We start from the raw sequence: 20430 nt of genomic DNA, 5'->3' as shown, positions 1-20430 counted from the left end.
GATGTCCCGGAGCGTATGAAAAATAGGAGGCCCCAATAGTGTGTTATCGTTTTATTATTATAGATATTTTCGGAAAGGGACAAACATGAAAACTTTTCTTGTACAATACACGATTTTAATTTTAATCAGTACAGTTTTCATCTGAAAATTCAATACAAATACATTACATCACTTCCAAATTTTTATTCTGTCCTACAAAAATTTTCATACTTTAGTAACCTCTTTGTTTTCGATATGAGACTAGCATGCAAAAAAAACAGCCAATCATTCATCCAAAAATCTCATTGTGTATACTAGGCTTTAGCTTGTGCAGCGCCCTGTTGTCACCCTTCCACATTAGACAGTGAAGTCAGGGCTTTGTGGTTATGTGACCATATAGACCAGTGATGGCGAACCCTGGCATCCCAGATGTTTTGGAACTACACTTCCCATGATGCTCCTGCACTCTGCATTGTAGATGAGTATCCTGGGAATTGTAGTTCCAAAACATCTGGAGTGCCAAGGTTCGCCATCACTGATATAGACTAATGATAAAAAAGGTATTTACATTGCAATTTGTTAGAAAATTAATGCTGGGCAATGGGGGAACACTAGGGAGTCAACATTTAAAAGTCAGTTTATAGTTTTGCATTTCCTGACACTTTAACGTACTGAACTACAGGCAAGATCGACTGATATTTAATTGGTTTTGTACTTTTGGAAAAGATAAAACAAAAAGCTCTCAGTCATATGTTTAACATACAAAAGGGAGACAATAATAGATTAACAGTAGCGGTCCCCAGGTTAGAGAATTGGTCCCCTTATCAGCTGTCCTGACCTAAGCCCCACTTATTCTGAATACAGTTTAACAATATCACTCCGCTCTTAGAGTATCTCTTAGCCCTTGTACACACGGTCGGAGATTCCGACGGAATGTGTCCGATCGGACCGTTTTGTCGGATATTCCGACTGTGTGTGGTCTGCATCGGACTGGTTCCATCGGAGTATCCGACGGACCAACTTTTTCAACTTGCCGGTAAACTTTTCCAACAAAATGCTCTGATAGGACATACTCCGATCATGGGTAGAGAATTCCGATCGGACAAAGTGGCACGCATGCTCAGATCAAATTCCTACACCAAAGTTATTGGCTACTAGCGTGAACGTAGTCCCGTCGTAACGAAATAACGTAATGACGTTGGATTTTCCGACAACTTTGTCCGACCGTGTGTATGCAACAGTTTTGGACAAAATCCAACGGATTTGGTTGTTAGAATCTCCGACCGTGTGTACAAGGGCTTAGAGTATAAAATTCAGTCCATTTTGAATTATGTATGTTGTTTGCTTTCAGAAAATGTTCTCTCAGCAATTTGAGGCATATTTTGTCTTTGAAAAAAAATCAATACAGAATTTCAGAAGTGGATTGGTAGTTGATTGAAAATATGCATGAATGATTTTGCAGGTGCCAAAGCTGCACAATATACAAGAACTACTCAGATTTTATTGTTTCTAAATAAGAAATATTAAATAAGGAAATCCAATGTTTGATGGAAGCCGTGGCTCAGGCTGCTGAGAATAAAAATATGGGAAATGCCATTGCTGGTTTAAACCATATCTGAACCCAAAAGCAAAAATATATTATACTGCAGTTTATCAATCCTCAAAGTGACACTATGGGCAAAAAAAAAAAAAGACATACAGTAAGTCCCCTACTTACAAACGAGTTTGGTTCCAGGTGCTCGTTCATAAGTCCAACAAAGATCAGCCCATGCAGACGAAGGATGTGAGCGCTGGTAGAATGTTCTGGCGGGGTGAGATCACTATACAGTACCTACATTGCTTGTATTGGCACAGCGATCTGTCAGTTTTTTTCATTCAGCCCACTGGGTTGAGTGAAAAAAAAAAACCCCAGTGTAAACACATGTTCACAACTCAAGAGTTCCTATATAGGGGACTTACTGTATATGATACAATCTGGCAGTAGCATGAAAGTGGTTGCAAAGACAATTGTCTTTACCTTACTGCATTCTATGCAGTAAGATAAAAAAAACTTCTGCATGCAGCTTCCCCCACAGCCCTGCTAAATATATACCTGAGCCCAATCTAGCGATGTACACGTGAGCCGAGGCTCTCTCAGGTCTCTCACTCCTCATTGGATCAGATGCAGCAGCATTGGCTCCTGCCAATCAGAGCCAGTGAGGAGGGAGCGGGGGACAGGACCGAGTCTGTCTTTTGGACACAAAGAGTGGGGTTCGGGAGCGAGTACGCATGAGTGCCCCCAGAGCAAGCAGTGCTATAGGCAGAGCAGCCATCAGAAATTTTTGGGCCCCTTACACAGCTTTAGGCCTGGGCCCCCCAAGCCTGACCACCAACATTCATCAGGGCATACCCACTGGGCCATCCTACCGAATTCGCAAATGCCTCTGGCCCCTCCCTGTACACAAACAGCCCCCTCTCTTTCCCTCACAGCCCCTACTTGTAAAGAAGGTCTTCCTACCTAGTCCCAGCCTGTTTTCACAAAGCTGACATGTTGCTGAGAAGCACAGCACAAATCACACAAGGGGTGCACATACACATAGTAGTCAGAGGCGGCAGTTAAGAGCTCAATGTCTGAACTCAGTGACACGAGAACCGCAGAAGGTGTGAAATTGTTTCTGTAATACACAACACGGCTCCCCTTAACCTGTCCTGCCTTCCTCTGGTCCAGGCGGGCCCCTTACAGTTGTCATTGCTGTACCCCCCTGATGGCGGTCCTGGCTATAGGGGCACTTGGCAGGGGGTGGAACCAGAAGCGCCAGTGGGGGACTCAAGAAGAGGAGGAGCGGAGCTGCTTTGTGCAAAACCATTGCACAGAGCAGATATGTATGACATGTTTTAAAACAAAACAAAAAAAGCTTTTATTATTACTTTAACACAGTACTATATTGCGTTCCACCGTAATATAGTTTTTACTTGGTGATCTTCCTGTAACAAAACAAGCTGTTCAGCAAAAATGACAGTTAGGGTTGTGACAAATGATTTACCACAAACAGGGTGCTTATGGCCAGCTGGTATTCATTTACATAAAACCTTTATCTTGCTTAAAGTGGTTGTAAAGGCAGAAGGTTTTTTTTATCTTAATGCATTCTATGCATTAAGATAAAAAACCTTCAGTGTGCAGTGGCCCCCCTCAGCCCCTCTAATACTTACCTGATCCCCATCTGTATCCAGCGATGTGCAAGAATGCCTCAGCTGTCCAGGACTCTCCCTCCTGATTGGCACAGCAGTGGTGCCATTGGCTCCAAGTGCTGTCAATCAAAGTCTGTTAGCCAGTCAGGAGAGAGAGGTTGTGGGACCAAACCGAAGCTTGGTGTTTAAATAGAAGCTGCTTGCTGTGGGGGCACTAGACAGGAGGGAGGGGCCAGGAGCACCGATGAGGGGCCTGAGAAGTGGATCTGGGCTGCTCTGTGCAAAACGACTACACAGAGCAGTTAAAGGGGTTGTAAAGGTTTGTTTTTTATTTTCTATGTTTTTTTAATTAGTTTTCATTGTCTGAATTTTTTTATTCCTGTTCCTCCTCAGTAAGCTGTTTTGGCTGACTAAACACTGCTCGGATGATAGTGTGAAGTTTACTGAGGAGAAACAGGAAGTGAGAAATTCAGACAAAGAAAAAAACATTTAGAAGGGAAATCAAAGGAAAAGGTAAATGAACCAACAATGCACTAGCTTAAAGGAACCTATTTAGAAAATAAAAAACAAAGCTGTACAACCCCTTTAACTACTTTCTGACCGCCGGCAGTCAAATGAAGGCCAGGCGGCGCACCTATTGTGGCGGGAGGCTGTCATATGACGGCCTCCCGTTTAAACAGGGAATGCGCGCGATCGTGCGTGCGCATCCCTGTTTCTTGGGTGGCGGCGTGTCACGGCGGCTGTTTACCACGTGATCGGCCGTGATGAAGTCACGGCCAATCACAGATGGTCACACCCCCACTGTGCACGGCGCATGCGCGCGATCGCGAGCGCGCTGTGCGTGCATGTCGGTGGTGGCGTGTTCCCCGGGAACACTGCTTATCACTGGCGCTGGTAAACAGCCATTGGCTGGCTGTTTACCCACGTGATCGGCTGTGATCCTTTCACAGCCGATCACTAAAATGTAAACAAACCGCGGTAACGAGATGTTACCGGGATTTCCTCCTCACACACCGATCTTGTGTGAGGAGGAGATTGCGGTAACATCTCGTTACCGCCTACAGTGTATACCAATCACACTGATTGCCCCCCCCCAATAAAGAGGACCTGTCACCACCCCTCATAGTACCTGTCAATCACAGTCCATCAGAGTACCTGTCACAGTCCATCAGAGTATTTGAGTACCTGTCACAGTCCATCAGAAGACCCGAGTACCTGTCACAGTCCATCAGAGTACCCGAGTATCTGTCACAGCCCATCAGAGTACCCGAGTACCTGTCACGGCCCATCAGAGTACCCGAGTACCTGTCACAGCCCATCTGAGTACACGAGTACCTGTCACAATCCATCAGAGTACTCGAGTACCTGCGGTCCATCAGAGTACCTGAGTACCTGTCACGGTCCATCAGGGTACCCGAGTACCTGTCACGGTCCATCAGGGTACCCGAGTACCTGTCACGGTCCATCAGGGTACCCGAGTACCTGTCACGGTCCATCAGGGTACCCGAGTACCTGTCACGGTCCATCAGTGTACCCGAGTACCTGTCACGGTCCATCAGAGTACCCGAGTACCTGTCACGGTCCATCAGGGTACCCGAGGGTACCTGAGTACCTGCCACGGTCCATCAGGGTACCCGTGTACCTGTCACAGTTCATCTGAGTACCTGTCCCAGTCCATCTGAGTACCTGTCACAGTTCATCTGAGTACCTGAGTACCTGTCACAGTTCATCTGAGTACCTGAGTACCTGTCACAGTTCATCTTAGTACCCGAGTACCTGTCACAGTCCATATGAGTACCTGTCACCACCCTTCAGAGTACCCAAATACCAGTCACCAAGCCATCAGAGTACCTGTCACCTGTTTGCTTTCCAAAATGGGGTCATTTTGTGGGTAATTTCACTGTCCTGGTGGTCCAGGACCTTCAAAAGTGTGATGGGTAGGAATGAAATGAGATGTGTAATTTATGCTCCTAGAACGCCTGAACGTACTACTTCAATGTTCGGCCTCTCTATGTGACCAGGCTGTGTAAAAGTCCTATACATGTGATATCGCCATACTTGGGAGGAGTAGCAGAATGAGTTTTGGGGTGTAATTTTTGCTATATACATGCTATGTGTTAGAAATATTTTATAAATTGACAACTTTGTGTAAAAAAAAAATGCGTTTTCATTTTTTTCCACATATTCCAAAAACGAATGGAAAAAAATGAACCGTTCAAAAGACTCATTATGCCTCACAGATTATACGTCGGGGTGTTTGCTTTCCAAAATGGGGTCATTTTATGGGCAATTCTATTGTCCTGGTACTCCAGGGCCTTCAAAAGTGTAATAGGTGGTTGAGAAATGAGATGCATCATTTTTGCTCGTAGAACGTCTGAAGGTACTACATCAATTTTGGTGCTCTGTATGTGGCCAGGCTGTGTAAAAGTCTCACACATGTGGTATCGTCGTACTCGGGAAGAGTAGCAGAATGTATTTTGGGGTGTAATTTGTTGTATGCATATGCTGTGTGTGAAAAATAACCTGATAATATGACAATTTTGTAAAAAAAAAAAAATAATAATAATAATAAAAAAAATTAATTTTGCAAAGAATTGTGGGAAAAAATGACAACTTGAAAAAACTCACCATGCTACTTACTTAATACCTTGGAATGTCTACTTAGTAAAAAGGGGGTCATTTGGGGGGTATTTATACTTTCCTGACTTGTTAGGGCCGGTTCACACAGCGGGCGATGCGAGGCGACACGACTCGCCTCGCCTCGCTCCCGCAAGTCGCCCCCGTTCTGTACAATGGAACTGTTCTGAGAGGAGCGACTCGAGTCGCTCCGACTCAGAAAAAAGGTTCCTGTACTACTTCTGGGCGACTTCGGGGGCGACTTGCATTGACTTCTATACAGAAGTCCTCTGCAAGTCGCCGCTGAGGTCGCCGCAGGTCGCGGCGAGGCAAGTCGGAGACGCCTCGCCGCGCCTGCAGTGTGAACCGGCCCTTAGTGTCTCAAGAAATGAGATACACCTGATGTACTGAAGGCCTGATCAGATGTGATCAATTTTCAGTGATTGTCACCATAGTTTGTAGACTCTATAACTTTCACAAAGACCAAATAATACACACTAATGTGGGTTATTTTACCAAAGATATGTATCAGTATAAATTTTGGCCAAAATGTATGAAGAAAAATTACTAATTAGCAAAAATTTATGACAGAAACAAAGAAAAATAATTTTTTTTCACAAAATTTACGTTTTATTTTATTTATAGCAACAACAAAAAAACCAACTAGTGATTAAATACCACTAAAAGAAAGCTCTATTTGTGTGGAAAAAAGGACACAAGTTTCATATGGGTACAATGTTGCATGACTGAGTAATTGTCATTCAAACTGTGAGAGCGCTGAAAGCTGAAAACTGGTCAGGAAGGGGTGTAAGTGCACTGTATTGAGGTGGTTAAGGACAGTACAAATACCCCATTTTGTAAAGTAGATGGTCTGAGGTATTTAGTAAGAGGCATGGCGAGTTTTTTTTTTAATTACAATTGTTTGGAAGAAGCAGGATGACATAATTGTATGTGATCATGCCTGGCTGTGCCGCCCAAGAAATGTACTGTGGCAAGCAGTTAAAGGAAGTTGAAAATAAAGGAAAAAAGCTTAAGGCCCCTTTCACACTGGGGCGGATGGTGCGTCGGCGGTAAAGCTATTTTTTAGCGGCGCTTTCCCATGGCATTTGTCTGGAGGACACAGCAATCACAGCCTGCACGTGGCAGCGGGTGTGATCACGTGGAGGCCTCATATGACACCGTCCCAGAACTGGCCAGCCTCTCTATAGCCATCATTTGGCTATAGTGTGGTTGGCAAGTGGTTAAAATCCAATAATACATTGTTTGACCTGCTCTGCACACGCTCAGTTGCTCTCCATTTTTAGGCACTTCGTAGAGGCTGATCTGCTGACAGCCTAAAAGCACAATTAAACCCTCCTATTCTTTACAGCCAGTGAAGCTGCTTCTGTTTGATCTTCAACTGCCACGGGGTTGCACATATGATCAGTTATGACACCAGCTATGTGATGGTTTGACAGTTGAGGACACAACCAATAGTGACAGTTAGCAATCGGGGCATTCCAGGAATGTAAAAGTTTTTTTTGAAAATGTTAAATCGATGGGTTTAGTTCCGCTCTATGATTTACTGCTGTTCATGGGCCCTGGGCTTCATCAAAATGGCAGCCTCCAGCAAGAAAAAACAGGATCAATGCTAGAGGCGATTTACAGCAAACACTAATGTTGGTAGCATAATTATGTAGCGGAGACACAATTGTGTATTAATGTAGTTAATCTGAATACAATGTAAACCTATGGACAATGTTATTCGTTAGAATTTGTCGCCATCTAGTGACCAAAACTGGAAATGGACTTTAGTTATTTTTCTTTTCATGGTGTTGGAAAGATAACAGGAAGTGAACTGTGTTATTTGACCTTATCTACCCAGGAATCTGTGTGACCTACCCATGAACACTCTGATATGCAGTGCATGCTGGGTAGGGTCTAAAAGGGGCTGCAGCGGCCATATTTGGTCTCTTGGGACCACGCTGCCTGCCTGTGTGGAACTGTGTTGAAGGTTCTCGGACACATTTGCAGACAGTCACCGCGGAGTGCAAACCGGACCGTTTGCGAGGTGACTTGATGGAGCCTGAGAACTGGTGATTGGATTGACCTCGCTGGAACCTGTTGTTCCACGGAAGTAAGACTGAGCAACTGACATTTAGGAGGCTTGAGGCCCGAATCACTTTAGCGCTCAAGTGCGATTACAAGTTCTTGGAGTCATACCTGGAGTATTCTGAGTTAACTTTCTCCACTTACCCCTTTGGATTACAATTACCTGAGGAACCCTTTTAAGCCAGTGAAGAAAGAAGATAAAGGAGGGAACTACTTTAATTGAGGTCTCACATAGATTTTAAGTAAGGGGAGCTCCCAGGTCTAGATAATAATAATAATACTTGCATGTTGTTTATTGTATGTGACTGTTGATTCATGCTGGGCTGACGTTCTACGTTGGGATGACAGTGCAGATCCTGTAATCATTTTTTCGTTATACTTCCAGTAAAAGTATTTCTGGTTAAGAGTACAAGTGTGTGGTCTACTGTCTTTCCCCACCAGGTGGAGCCAGAGGATCCTGAGGGATCGGTACATGTACCTTTTATAATGTCTATATTGTACTGTATTATTATTGCACCACAGCTGTGTCAAGGGGATAGAGTTACACAAAAAGCGGGTTTCTCAGAAGAGTGCAGGCCCAACTCAAATTAGCAGCTCCTTCGGGAGTCAGTGCTACAATTATTAATGTGGTATGTATGTTCCTTGCTAAAGAGAATTATTTTTATTAAGTTATTATGGGTAACGTTCTGCTTTAAGCTCAGTAAAGGTAATCAAGCAGCAGTGGGATTACCAAAGTAGCGGCTCCTGCAGGGGTGAACTACACATACCTAAACCCAACAACAAAAATGTACTGTGTGCTTCCTACTGATCTGTAATATATGCATTTGTGTTTTGGTATATCTATTTAATAAGTTCAAAACAATTCCTGTTGGTCCTGCCAGAAACCCAGTGATCTGATAACGTCCTGACCTCTGTTACATTGTTCTCAGCTATCTGCGGGGACTACAGATTCAGAAGCACACCCCTCTGTTTTCTAGAATAGAAGAGGGGACAGTGAGCTCTTTAGTCCTAGATTATCTCCCGTCTGATGTTTTCTGAATGATCATTGTCACGCTAACACAAGAAGTGCATTATTGGATCACCTGGTCAAAATAAAAGGATTCTAAAAACTGGTGAGCTGCAAAATATGACATTTTTGGTTTGAGGATTAGATACCAGTCTTGATCTACACAAAAATGGCGTCTGTGGCTAGACAGCGACCGTGCTACCTGGAATACATATTATATTTGGTGTTTCTACCTCTAGTGGTGGCAGATTGCGAATCTCCGCCCCTCTCAGGAAGACAGTGTTGGGAGGATGGCACATGCGCCGTGAGCTGAGGGAGCCCCGTGTGCGGGTGACGTCAACTCCAGGCCAGCGCCGCCAGGAGGGGAGGAGCGGCATCGTCATCGCCGGCCTCCGCCATGTCTGCCATATTGGATGGGAAGTGAGCTGCCTCCCTCCGCCCACTGAGATTGGCGGCGCCGGTGCTCGTCCATTCACTGTGCCATAGAGGTTCCCCTGGCGCCGCCAGCCGCTTGATTGTTGCCGGTCACACCGAGGGGGGCAGATAGCGGGCAAGATGGCCGACCCGGCGGAGTGCAGCATCAAAGTGATGTGCCGCTTCAGGCCTCTGAATGATTCGGAGGTGGTGAGAGGGGACAAGTATGTGGCCAAGTTCCAGACGGAGGACACGGTGGTGGTCTCGGTGAGTGTGGATGAGGGGCACAGGGGGGACCAGCAAGAGTCTGCTGACAGGGCAGAGCCGGGCCCCTCCATACCCTGACACTGCCCCCCCCTTCATACCCTGACACTGCCCCCCCCTGAATACCCTGACACTGCCCCCCCCCTTCATACCCTGACACTGCCCCCCCCCTTCATACCCTGACACTGCCCCCCCTTCATACCCTGACACTGCCCCCCCCTTCATACCCTGACACTGCCCCCCCCTTCATACCCTGACACTGCCCCCCCCTTCATACCCTGACACTGCCCCCCCCTTCATACCCTGACACTGCCCCCCCCTTCATACCCTGACACTGCCCCCCTTCATACCCTGACACTGCCCCCCCTTCATACCCTGACACTGCCCCCCCCCCCCCCCTTTATACCCTGACACTGCCCCCCCCCTTTATACCCTGACACTGCCCCCCCCCTCTCCATACCCTGACACTGGGGGCCCCCCCCTCTCCATACCCTGACACTGCCCCCCCCCCCTTCATACCCTGACACTGCCCCCCCCTTCATACCCTGACACTGCCCCCCCCCCTTCATACCCTGACACTGCCCCCCCCCCCCCTTCATACCCTGACACTGCCCCCCCCCTTCATACCCTGACACTGGGGGCCCCCCCCTTCATACCCTGACACTGGGGGCCCCCCCCCTTCATACCCTGACACTGCCCCCCCACCTCTCCATACCCTGACACTGGGGGCCCCCCCCCTCTCCATACCCTGACACTGGGGGCCCCCCCCCTCTCCATACCCTGACACTGGGGGCCCCCCCCTCTCCATACCCTGACACTGGGGGGCCCCCCCCTCTCCATACCCTGACACTGGGGGCCACCCCCTTTCCATACCCTGACGCTGCCCCCTCCCCCCCTTTCCATACCCTGACACTGCACCCTCCCCCCCCCCCTTTCCATACCCTGACACTGCACCCTCCCCCCCCCCTTTCCATACCCTGACACTGCCCCCTCCCCCCCCCCTTTCCATACCCTGACACTGCCCCCTCCCCCCCCAATTTCCATACCCTGACACTGCCCCCCCCTTCCATACCCTGACACTGCCCCCTCTCCCCCCCCTTCCATATCATGACACTGCCCCCTCTCCCCCCCCCCTTCCATATCATGACACTGCCCCCTCTCCCCCCCCTTCCATATCATGACACTGCCCCCTCTCCCCCCCCCCTTCCATATCATGACACTGCCCCCTCTCCCCCCCCCCTTCCATATCATGACACTGCCCCCTCTCCCCCCCCCCCTTCCATATCATGACACTGCCCCCTCTCCCCCCCCCCCTTCCATATCATGACACTGCCCCCTCTCCCCCCCCCCTTCCATATCATGACACTGCCCCCTCTCCCCCCCCCCCTTCCATATCATGACACTGCCCCCTCTCCCCCCCCCCCTTCCATATCATGACACTGCCCCCTCTCCCCCCCCCCTTCCATATCATGACACTGCCCCCTCTCCCCCCCCCCCCTTCCATATCATGACACTGCCCCCTCTCCCCCCCCCCCTTCCATATCATGACACTGCCCCCTCTCCCCCCCCCCCTTCCATATCATGACACTGCCCCCTCTCCCCCCCCCCTTCCATATCATGACACTGCCCCCTCTCCCCCCCCCCCTTCCATATCATGACACTGCCCCCTCTCCCCCCCCCCCCCCCTTCCATATCATGACACTGCCCCCTCTCCCCCCCCCCCCTTCCATATCATGACACTGCCCCCTCTCCCCCCCCCCCTTCCATATCATGACACTGCCCCCTCTCCCCCCCCCCCTTCCATATCATGACACTGCCCCCTCTCCCCCCCCCCCCTTCCATATCATGACACTGCCCCCTCTCCCCCCCCCCCCTTCCATATCATGACACTGCCCCCTCTCCCCCCCCCCCCTTCCATATCATGACACTGCCCCCTCTCCCCCCCCCCCCCTTCCATATCATGACACTGCCCCCTCTCCCCCCCCCCCCCCTTCCATATCATGACACTGCCCCCTCTCCCCCCCCCCCTTCCATATCATGACACTGCCCCCTCTCCCCCCCCCCCCTTCCATATCATGACACTGCCCCCTCTTCCCCCCCCCTCCACTCTCTGTCCCCTGACACCGATGGGGCTCCCTTCATTTCCTGACACTGGGGCTGCCTGCTGTCACATTAAGTTGTAAAGCGATGATATGACTAGCTAAGTCCTCTTCCAGTTAGGCCTCATTTACATGGGGGGTACCGATCCCTATACCTGTGTGAAGGGCTATCTTCAGTTGCCCGGGATGCACATGAATTCTGTGTAGGGGCTGCTGACATTGTCTAAATCAATTAGAGGGCAACCAGCTGCATAAATCTCCGTGCCCCCCATAGTGTACTTCTGTACAGGGCAGAACAGTGTGCCAGCCCCTTGTATGGCTCTGTGGATAGGTACACATCTGTGACTGAGGCCTTCTGGGTTTCCTACAGTCCTCCCTGCTTGTGGGTTATCTGCCATCCCCTTGTCCTCTACCGGTGTAGGACCAGCCTGTCCAGTTTGATATGACCATTGTCCTTCCTATATAGAGGCAATCAAAAGTCCTAAATGATATTGCTGGTTGGACCGGTAGAACTGGTGTAGTTGGAGTGTTTCATGAATTTTCTGGCAAGGCTTTGATGCTTTTCCAAGGCTTTCTCCAAGTGAAATTTCTCGAATTAAATCTCTCTGGACTGTGGACTTTGCAGTCTCATCTTATGTCACCAGCACTATGACAGTTGCTGCCATTATTGAAGTCCTTCCAGCCATTTTCCATAGCACAGTTGGCAGTGCCCCAGTGCTACCAGCCACAACAAGCAGGCCCCCATTATCATTGTCTGGTGCAGCTGGCTTACTGCCAACATGAAGGACTTCTGTCTGGGCTCTGTCTTCTCTTTTCCTGAATAGCTCTTACATTTTGGCAGCTTTTCTATTACCACCTGGCCAATATTGTATTGGCAGAGCTGCAATTTGGTGTAATTGATGATCTGGATACCTAGTAGCTTAGACTGTCATATTGTAGAATTGCATTAGTTTTTCTGGGGGTTGCTTACTTTCTGTGGTGGTCTGATCAGGCTGGCTGTATGGGACTTAGTAGTAGTTCAACTAGAAAAGCTCTTGTTACTGACTTTATAAGCGTCAGTGTTGAATGGTCGAAGTTTCTATTTGTTCCTCCAGGATGGCTTTGTAGTAATTTATCATTTCTAACCAGATTTCTGGGACTGAGTCAATACGCAGCCTTCAGTTTGTAAGAAGATTCTGTGCATACCGTATAGTTGATTGACTTGTTATAGTGTTATCCCAAGATAAACGTTCCCGCTTTGAGGTGAAGTGCGGTGTAGTGTCTTTTTAATGAAGGTTTGTTGTACTTTGGAGTGCAATATTAAACCAGATAACCATATATCTTTGTTTTGCAAGGAAGCTGTGATTCATGTGATCTTGTGCAAGAGACTTTCATTTTAAAGGTGGATATGTTTTTCTGTATTTATAGTCAATAGAACTGAGTCCTAATGCATCTCCAGACTTTGCCAGGTTTGTGTTCACAATGCATATATCTTGTGCTTTGTTGCTGCGCACTCGGATGACAATTTTTATTGCTGATTTTGTGTATCTTCTGTTAGTAGGCTGAGTCTTGGCATCTCTTTCCTGCGCTTGATCATAAAATCAGGCCAAATAAAATGATACAATTTCACAGTATACATAATTTTTTTATTCATAACAGATGGCAGGACCGTGCTTGTCCCTTAGAATAGATTTTATATTTAGTGGGTATTTTTATTTTATCATTTATTATTTACAGGGTCGATTAGTCTAAATTCAATGTAGCCAAAGCAACTAAAGAGGAGCTTCAGTCTGTATATATAAAAAAAAAAAGTCTGCAGCTACAAATACTTTAGCTGCTGGCTTTTAATACAAGAACACTTACCTGTCCAGGGATCCCGTGATGTCAGCACCCAAGCCGAATCGGCAATAGCCCAGTTAGGCACATCCTGTTTCCTATTGTGCGTGTTCAAGTCAGTGCTGCATTTTCTAAATCAGGGGTCTTCAAACTATGGCCCAGTTGTTCCAGAACTACAATTCCCATCATGCCTAGTCATGTCATGGAATGTCAGCGTTTTACAATGCCTCATGGGATGTGTAGTTTCGCAACAGCTGGAGGGCCGAAGTTTGAGGATCCCTTTTCTAAATGGTCCAGCCGTCTGTGTGTCCCAAAAGGCAGCAGGGGGAAGGAGGGGCCGAAAATGTAGATCGCTGTGCAGTGATCTTGCCTGGAAGTAAGGGTGGGTACCCGTCAAAACCATGTAACTGCTCCCCTCCCCCCAAAAGTGCCAAATGTGGCGGGGGGGGGGGGGGGGTGTGTTTGCGAACAAGCTGAGCTTCCCCTTTTGGCTGGAGCTCCATTTTAATAACTAATTTCACATAGGGCCTTATTTTATTCAGTGTTTTTCTATTGGCAACCAGCACATATTTCTTGGTGTCTTGGGGTCCTTTCACACAAGCATGTTTGGATGAGAGTCGCTTTTCAGTTTTTCTGGTGGATCTGCAAGGAGGCTCCATGTTAATCTATGGCCAGGCAAATGTAAATGGACTAGGTCTAAAAAAAAAAAAAAAAAAAAAAAAAAAAGGGAAAACGTTTTGCACCCTTCTGGTTTTTTAGACATAAACATGACAGATCAGAGGTAAAAGTATGGAAATGGATGCATGTTTGTTTGCATTAGCCCACCTATAGAACTAACATAGCGCTTTTAAAGTAACATACATTATACATGAAAGTGGCCATGCATCCTTTTTTTTTTTTTTTTTTTTCCATAAGGCTTACCAGTAGGTTAAAAAAAAATCTAAACCTGTATGGTTTAGGAGATTATCCCCTCGCAATGAGCGGCGCATGCGCACGGGATTTTTTGGCTGAAAGCCCGGCAGACGCCGGACTTTGCAGGAAAGAAATCTCCCGCGCACATGCGTGGGAACAACGATATCAGGGCTCCGGCCACTCACAGCGCCGGAGCCTCAATACCCGGAAGACACGCTGAGGGAACATGTCAGCTCCCTCGGCGTGGATTGCCGGCGATACCTGGGCCTCGTTCTAAGGTAAGCATTTCATAATGAGCTAGTATGCGGTGCTTCCCTGCAATCAGAATACACTGGGCAGATGGATCAAAATTTGTCTGTTCCCTGCTGAACCGGCCAAGTTGGCGATTCATCTTTAGCCAGCTTAAATGATATCCTTATTCTCCAAAAATAAACTATACACATCCACCACTTAGCCTGGGTTTACACTAGCGCGATTTGAGTGCTCACATGTGATTTGCATCAGCACCACAGGTGCTGTTCACATGTTATTGCTGAGCAATGCGAGTTCAGCCATACAACTGTGTGGCTGAACTCGCATTGGTTTCGCAGAGAAAATAGTGCAGGGACTTTTTTCCCCACACTAGAATCGGCTCACATGGGTGTTCTTACCTATGCGATCCGATTTTCTGTGCGTGTTCACAGTTCGCCCTACGATCTGTGAACTAAACTGGGGGTGTCATTAACTTTAAAGAGGAAGAAAACCCTGATGGGTTTACTTCCGCTTTGATTCCCTGCAAAGGTAAAGCGTAATGGACTACTATGCATCGCATAGTAGTCCATTACGTGTCACTTACCTGACACAGGAGCCAGCGAAGTCACCGCTGTCCCCTGTAGTCCGGCGCATCCATCATCTAGGTGGGTGTTGCTGCTCCGCCGCTGTCATTCGACAAAGCTGCGATGATGTCATGCGCACGGGAGCCGCCACTCGCGGCAAATCACCGTTGACTGCGGCGCGCTCAGTGCGCCTGCGCGCCGTAGACAGCGGTGCCTGTCTTTCGGCAAATATCTCCTAAACAGTGTAGGTTTAGGAGATATTTCTTGGACCTAGATTAAGGCTTACCTGTAGGTCAAAGTTGGTTGTAAGGGTTTACAACCACTTTAACTTTAATGATACCTGCAGTGGTTCGCACAAGGCAGAGGAACGATGTGGGAACCAGCGCTGGAATCGCACTAGTGTGAACCTAGGGTTAAAGTGGATGGGAGAACAAGGTCAAATCAAGCCATAGCAACTAAGGTGGAACAGTAGCTAGATATGTTTGTTGACTTTAAGTCCACATAATAAAACACAATACAATGTCAATACAATGTCAGAACACTAAGTTAGCGGGCAGATTTCTGTACTAACATCACATAGTAGGGATGCACTGATATATTAACTGCCTCCAAATTATTATTGGCTGTAAATAGGTTTATCAGCATTTTGCTGATAGAAAAAAAGATGCTGCTAATGGCCACTGAAAAACACACGGCTTTGTCCTGGTTTTCACAGAGTTTCACACACATGTGACTCAAAATATGCATTAAAAATGCAACAAGGGAGGTGTGTTTTTTTTTTTTTTTTTTTTTTTTTTTTTTTAACTGACCAAATATGCTCCAAAAATGTGGCATGCAGGATTTTTAACACTGCAATGGAAGTGCAACGGACCAGTGTGAAGACATGCACAGAATTTAAAGGGATTGTAAATCTTAGTTCTAAAAAAATTTTTTAGACAAATGCAGTGACCACGATCTACCTCTTCTAGGGTTCCGCGGCGGCGCTGGTAGCTCCTCCCCCACACCGGTTGTCCACTTTGGAGAAGTGCTCTTGGTGGACACCTGTGCGGGTGCGCTCCAGAGTCCTGCTTTTGTGTGTATTCACACAGAAATCAGGACTTGGCACCCGTGTCTTTGGGTTTGATAGCAGTGGGCACCAATGGCTGCGCTGCTATCTATCTAACCAGGACACGAGACACCAGCTAGAACTGGTGTGCGAGTTCACGGCTGGAGAAAGACAGTGTTCAGGTAACTAAAATATCACGGCTGCAGCACTACAGAAGGTTTTTTCACCTGAATGCATGAGGGTTTACAACCCCTTTTAAAGGGATTCATTTTCTTTTAGCTTTTCTAACGCAAAAGCTCTTCAAAAACTGTGTGAAGGCGGCCTATCGGCCGGAAATAAATTAATTTAAATTCATGATATTTAGTCGAATAGAATATATAATTATTTATAAAAAAATATATATTTTGAGAATTTTTTTTTTTTTTAAACCTGTCCCTTATTAACCAAGTGCATCCAGAATTTTAATTTCTGTGCACCAATAATAGTACAGCGAACGCCTTTTTTTTTATTCAGCTTGCTGGGTTGAATGAATAAATTACCTATGTGTACCAGGCTTAATCTTGTGAAGTTCTTGGGGAATTGCCACCCTGTAACAGAATTTCAATATAAAGCATTTGCATATAAGAATGCTACTGGACACTTTTAGTATAAGAGAATTTATTAGTTGCTATATAAATGTGTCATCCATTGACTCATCCTGCCAGAAATCTTGTGAGCTGATCACTTTCTGTGCTCCCTTTCTCTGCTGCACGCTTATCAAGTAAGCTGCCAATAGATGATTGTTGTTTTTTTTATTTTTATTTTTTTTTCCTTTTTCTATTTGCTCAGTGCGTTAAATAAAAACAAATTGATGCTTTCATTCACACAAACAAGGTGGATGGAGGAATTGCCCTGCCTGGATCTTGTAGTCGAATGGCATGACTCTCCACTGTCGGAATACACTGATCAGTGGCCACAGCTGCTAATCGGCAAGTTTTCCAACATTCCTGTTCACCAAATGCTGTTCTAACTATTGATTTTGTTGAAGCGGGATGCCACATATAGATCGGTTTGGCCATTCCCTGCTGAACCAGCCAAATTTCAATCCATCTATGGCTAGCTTTACATTGTTCCCAGTTTTTTTCTGAGGACTACAAAACCCCCCTCTATCCTTTGTTATGGAGAAGAGGATGAGGTAGTCCTGTCCTTGGGTGGTGAAATGCTGCTTCTCCAAGAGTGAAACATAATAGGTGAGCGTTGTCGCCATTGGACCAGTGTAATCACAGGGTCACCAAGGCTCCTTTCACATGTCTGCTGATCCCCGCTGGGGAGGCAGATGACCGGTCTGTGTTCATTAGCAGAGCGGACAGCCTTCTGTTCTCTATGGGGCTGTTGGATGGAAACAGACTGCCCATCATCCGATCCATCCAGATCCCCATCCATCTGTTTTTAGCGGATAGAATCGGATGTCAGAGGATGTTGGCATACACATGTCCGCTGACATCTGCCTGATTGGTCCGTCGGTGTGAAAGGGGTCTTTCAACAAGAAATCAGGCCTGTAAAAGAGGCTCTTCACTTTTTTTTTTCTGTTGGTGTCTTTAAGACCCCTTTCACACCACACCGCACATTGCGTCGGCGGTAAAACGCCGCTATTTTTAGCGCCATTTTACCGCCGGATTTGCGGCGCATTTCGGCCGCTAGCGGGGCGCTTTTACCCCCGCTAGCGGCTGCGAAAGGGTTAAAATCACCAGCAATACACCACAATAGCGGCCTTTTGCCAGCGGCATTACAGCGCTGCCCCATTGATTTCAATGGGCAGGAGCGGTAAACACACCGCTCCTTCATCGCTCCAAAGAAGCTGCTGGCAGGACTTTTTTTTTCTGACGTCCTGCCAGCGCACTACATACAATAGTGCAGCTTCTTTAGGGCGGATTGCAGGCGCTATTTCTAACGCTATAGCACCTGCAAAACGCCCTGGTGTGAAAGGGGTCTAAAGGGAAACAAAACCACCTTATCGTTTTACAGCCCAGGAAGTGGCCATCTTAGCCATTGTTTGATCTGTAGTTGTAATAGAGCTGCTCATGAAATCGGCTATGACACCAGCCATTTAGCTTGACAAGTTTGGTTGAGAACTAACAAAAGCATACTAGTAATTGTAAGGGTTTGTTCACACAGAGTTTTGGGGGTGTTAATCGGGTAGTCACCGAAAATGTATGTGTAGTTTCTCATAATCTGACCTTGCATGGAAACGTGGTGAACTGTTGGTACCACCTGGATTTCAAAATTAAAGAAAAATTGCTGGCTTAACAGTGACTCTATCATATTAAACATTTTGACTGTTGTGGTTGCTGTGGCTGTCTGAATACAGTAGTTGGTAATGCAGATTTCCCCATCCACACAATGTGGATGAAGGAATCTCCTGTCGGCTATTATATTCTGACAGTCAGCACTGGTGGCTGCCAGAATACTCTTAACATTGGCTGCATCTGATGAGAAGCAGCCACTGTTGGGCTGATAATGTTCTGCCTGGATCTTTGGATTTTCCTCAACAACGTTGGATGAGAGATTTTTGGGAGGGCCACCTACAGCTCGTATTTCTGCACAAATTCGCTCTGTGTATGGCTAGGTTCAGTAAATAGCAACACAAATGTCTTTTCCCTGGGCCTAAATAATCAGACTTCATATCTTGGTGTTTGATTACCAGAAGACAAAAGCACAGAGTTTCTCTGCAGTCAGCAGACCAATTCTTTATCTTCCTCCTCTTACTTCCATAAAGGAGATTGTCTGCTGCTAGGAAGAACAGATTGTGCCTGATCTGGCAAAAGAGCCAGAGTCTGGGCCTGCTGAGACCAGATGTTCCTGCATTGGGGCTTTTTAAATTTAAATCTGTATGTTTTAATAAATAGTTCTGAGAAATAACACAATGCAGCTTACATTTGTGATCTATACAAATGCACAAGTGGCCAGACAGCAAAATGTTCAGAATTAGTTGTAGGAAGGGCTTTCAGACTGCTCTGGTCTGCACAGCATATATGTAATCCTTTTAATAATTGCTTTAACTGTAAAATCTAAGATTTAATTTAGTTATGCCAAGCCTTTAAATCAGGCATGTCTGGCGTATAGTCATGTTCTCCTTTGAGAAGCTTGATAGATTACTTCATAGTTATTGTTTACGGCTGTGAATAGCCGGTGTCACCTATGGGATTTGATACTCCCTCTGCACAGTACGGATAGCTGGGTGCGCTTTGTTAGTCATCCCACTCATCTTGCTGGTTCTTGTAGAGTCACTCATCGAAAATCTTCCTCTCTGCGAACCTGTTAGTCACTGTGGTGCTGGAGGTGACAGTTTAAAGGAAACCTGTCATGAAAGAAATAGAAGGCTGCTATTGCAGACATTTTCCTTTTTATCCTAGTTGCTTGGCATTGGGGTCCCAATTGACTGGTCCTGCATGACAATCTACTTGTCATGATTAAAGATATATAAGTGGAGGCCCCAGAGAAAAAATTGGGGGGGGAGGGGGTTGCAATTTTTAATGTCGCACGGTATTTGCGTGGTGGTTTTTTTCAAAGGCAATTAAAAAAAAAAACTCACTTTTTTTGAATATTGATGCAAAAGAAGGACAATGCATAACCCAATTTTTTGATAAAATTAAAAAGATGTTACGCTGAGTAAATAGATACCATCGTGCAAAGGCAACTAACAACATAAATTTTACTAACTATAGAAGCTTTAAAAGCCTTTACAGGTTATCACTTTAGATTTCACACGGGAGTCTGGTGCTAGAATTGCTGATTTTTGCGATCGTACTTTACATATGTGACCGGTCTAAACTATGTGGTATGTTCACCAATGCCATGAGTCTGGCAGATAAAATGGGAGAACTAGAGCTACTGTTGTATGAGGAGGATTTAGATTTTGTAGGAATTAGAGACTTGGTTTGACAGCTCTCATGATTGGCTGGCTGGCAACCATTCAAGGGTATTCCTTATATCGCAGGGATAGAGAGGGTAAAGAAGGGGGAGGGGTATGCCTGTATATCAAAAATGATGTACAAGTGAATGTGTGAGATAACATCGCTAAAGGAGGAGGTTTAGTCCTGTAGAGCTACAAAGGGAGAAAACTAAGGGGAAAGTAATACTGGGAGTATGCTATAGGCCCCCTAACCAGAGGGCTGAGGCGGACCTCCTATCACAATTTGGATTAGCGGCAAGAATGGGAAGTGTCGT

The 20430-nt window shown here is 46.4% G+C and overlaps 1 protein-coding gene across 2 annotated transcripts in view; it reads left to right on the top strand.

Moving 5' to 3' along the window:
* The first annotated feature begins 9201 nt into the window (after positions 1 to 9201).
* The window catches only part of KIF5B (kinesin family member 5B), a 107606-nt gene continuing 96377 nt past the window's right edge, over positions 9202 to 20430 (top strand). Inside the window, exon 1 of one of the 2 annotated variants that reach the window (XM_077491078.1) lies at positions 9202 to 9541. In XM_077491078.1, coding sequence (XP_077347204.1) covers positions 9416 to 9541 — 126 coding nt within the window. In that variant the 5' untranslated portion in view covers positions 9202 to 9415. The remainder of the gene's footprint in view (positions 9542 to 20430) is intronic. The other variant, XM_077491077.1, reaches the window with a different exon arrangement.

This window comes from Lithobates pipiens, unplaced genomic scaffold (genome assembly GCF_037356315.1).
Source record: "Lithobates pipiens isolate NorthernLeopardFrog02 unplaced genomic scaffold, aLitPip1_a1.2 Scaffold_19, whole genome shotgun sequence".
Taxonomy (NCBI): domain Eukaryota; kingdom Metazoa; phylum Chordata; class Amphibia; order Anura; family Ranidae; genus Lithobates; species Lithobates pipiens.
The sequence above is the reverse complement of the archived record's forward strand: the minus strand, read 5'-3'. Positions and strand labels throughout refer to the sequence as shown.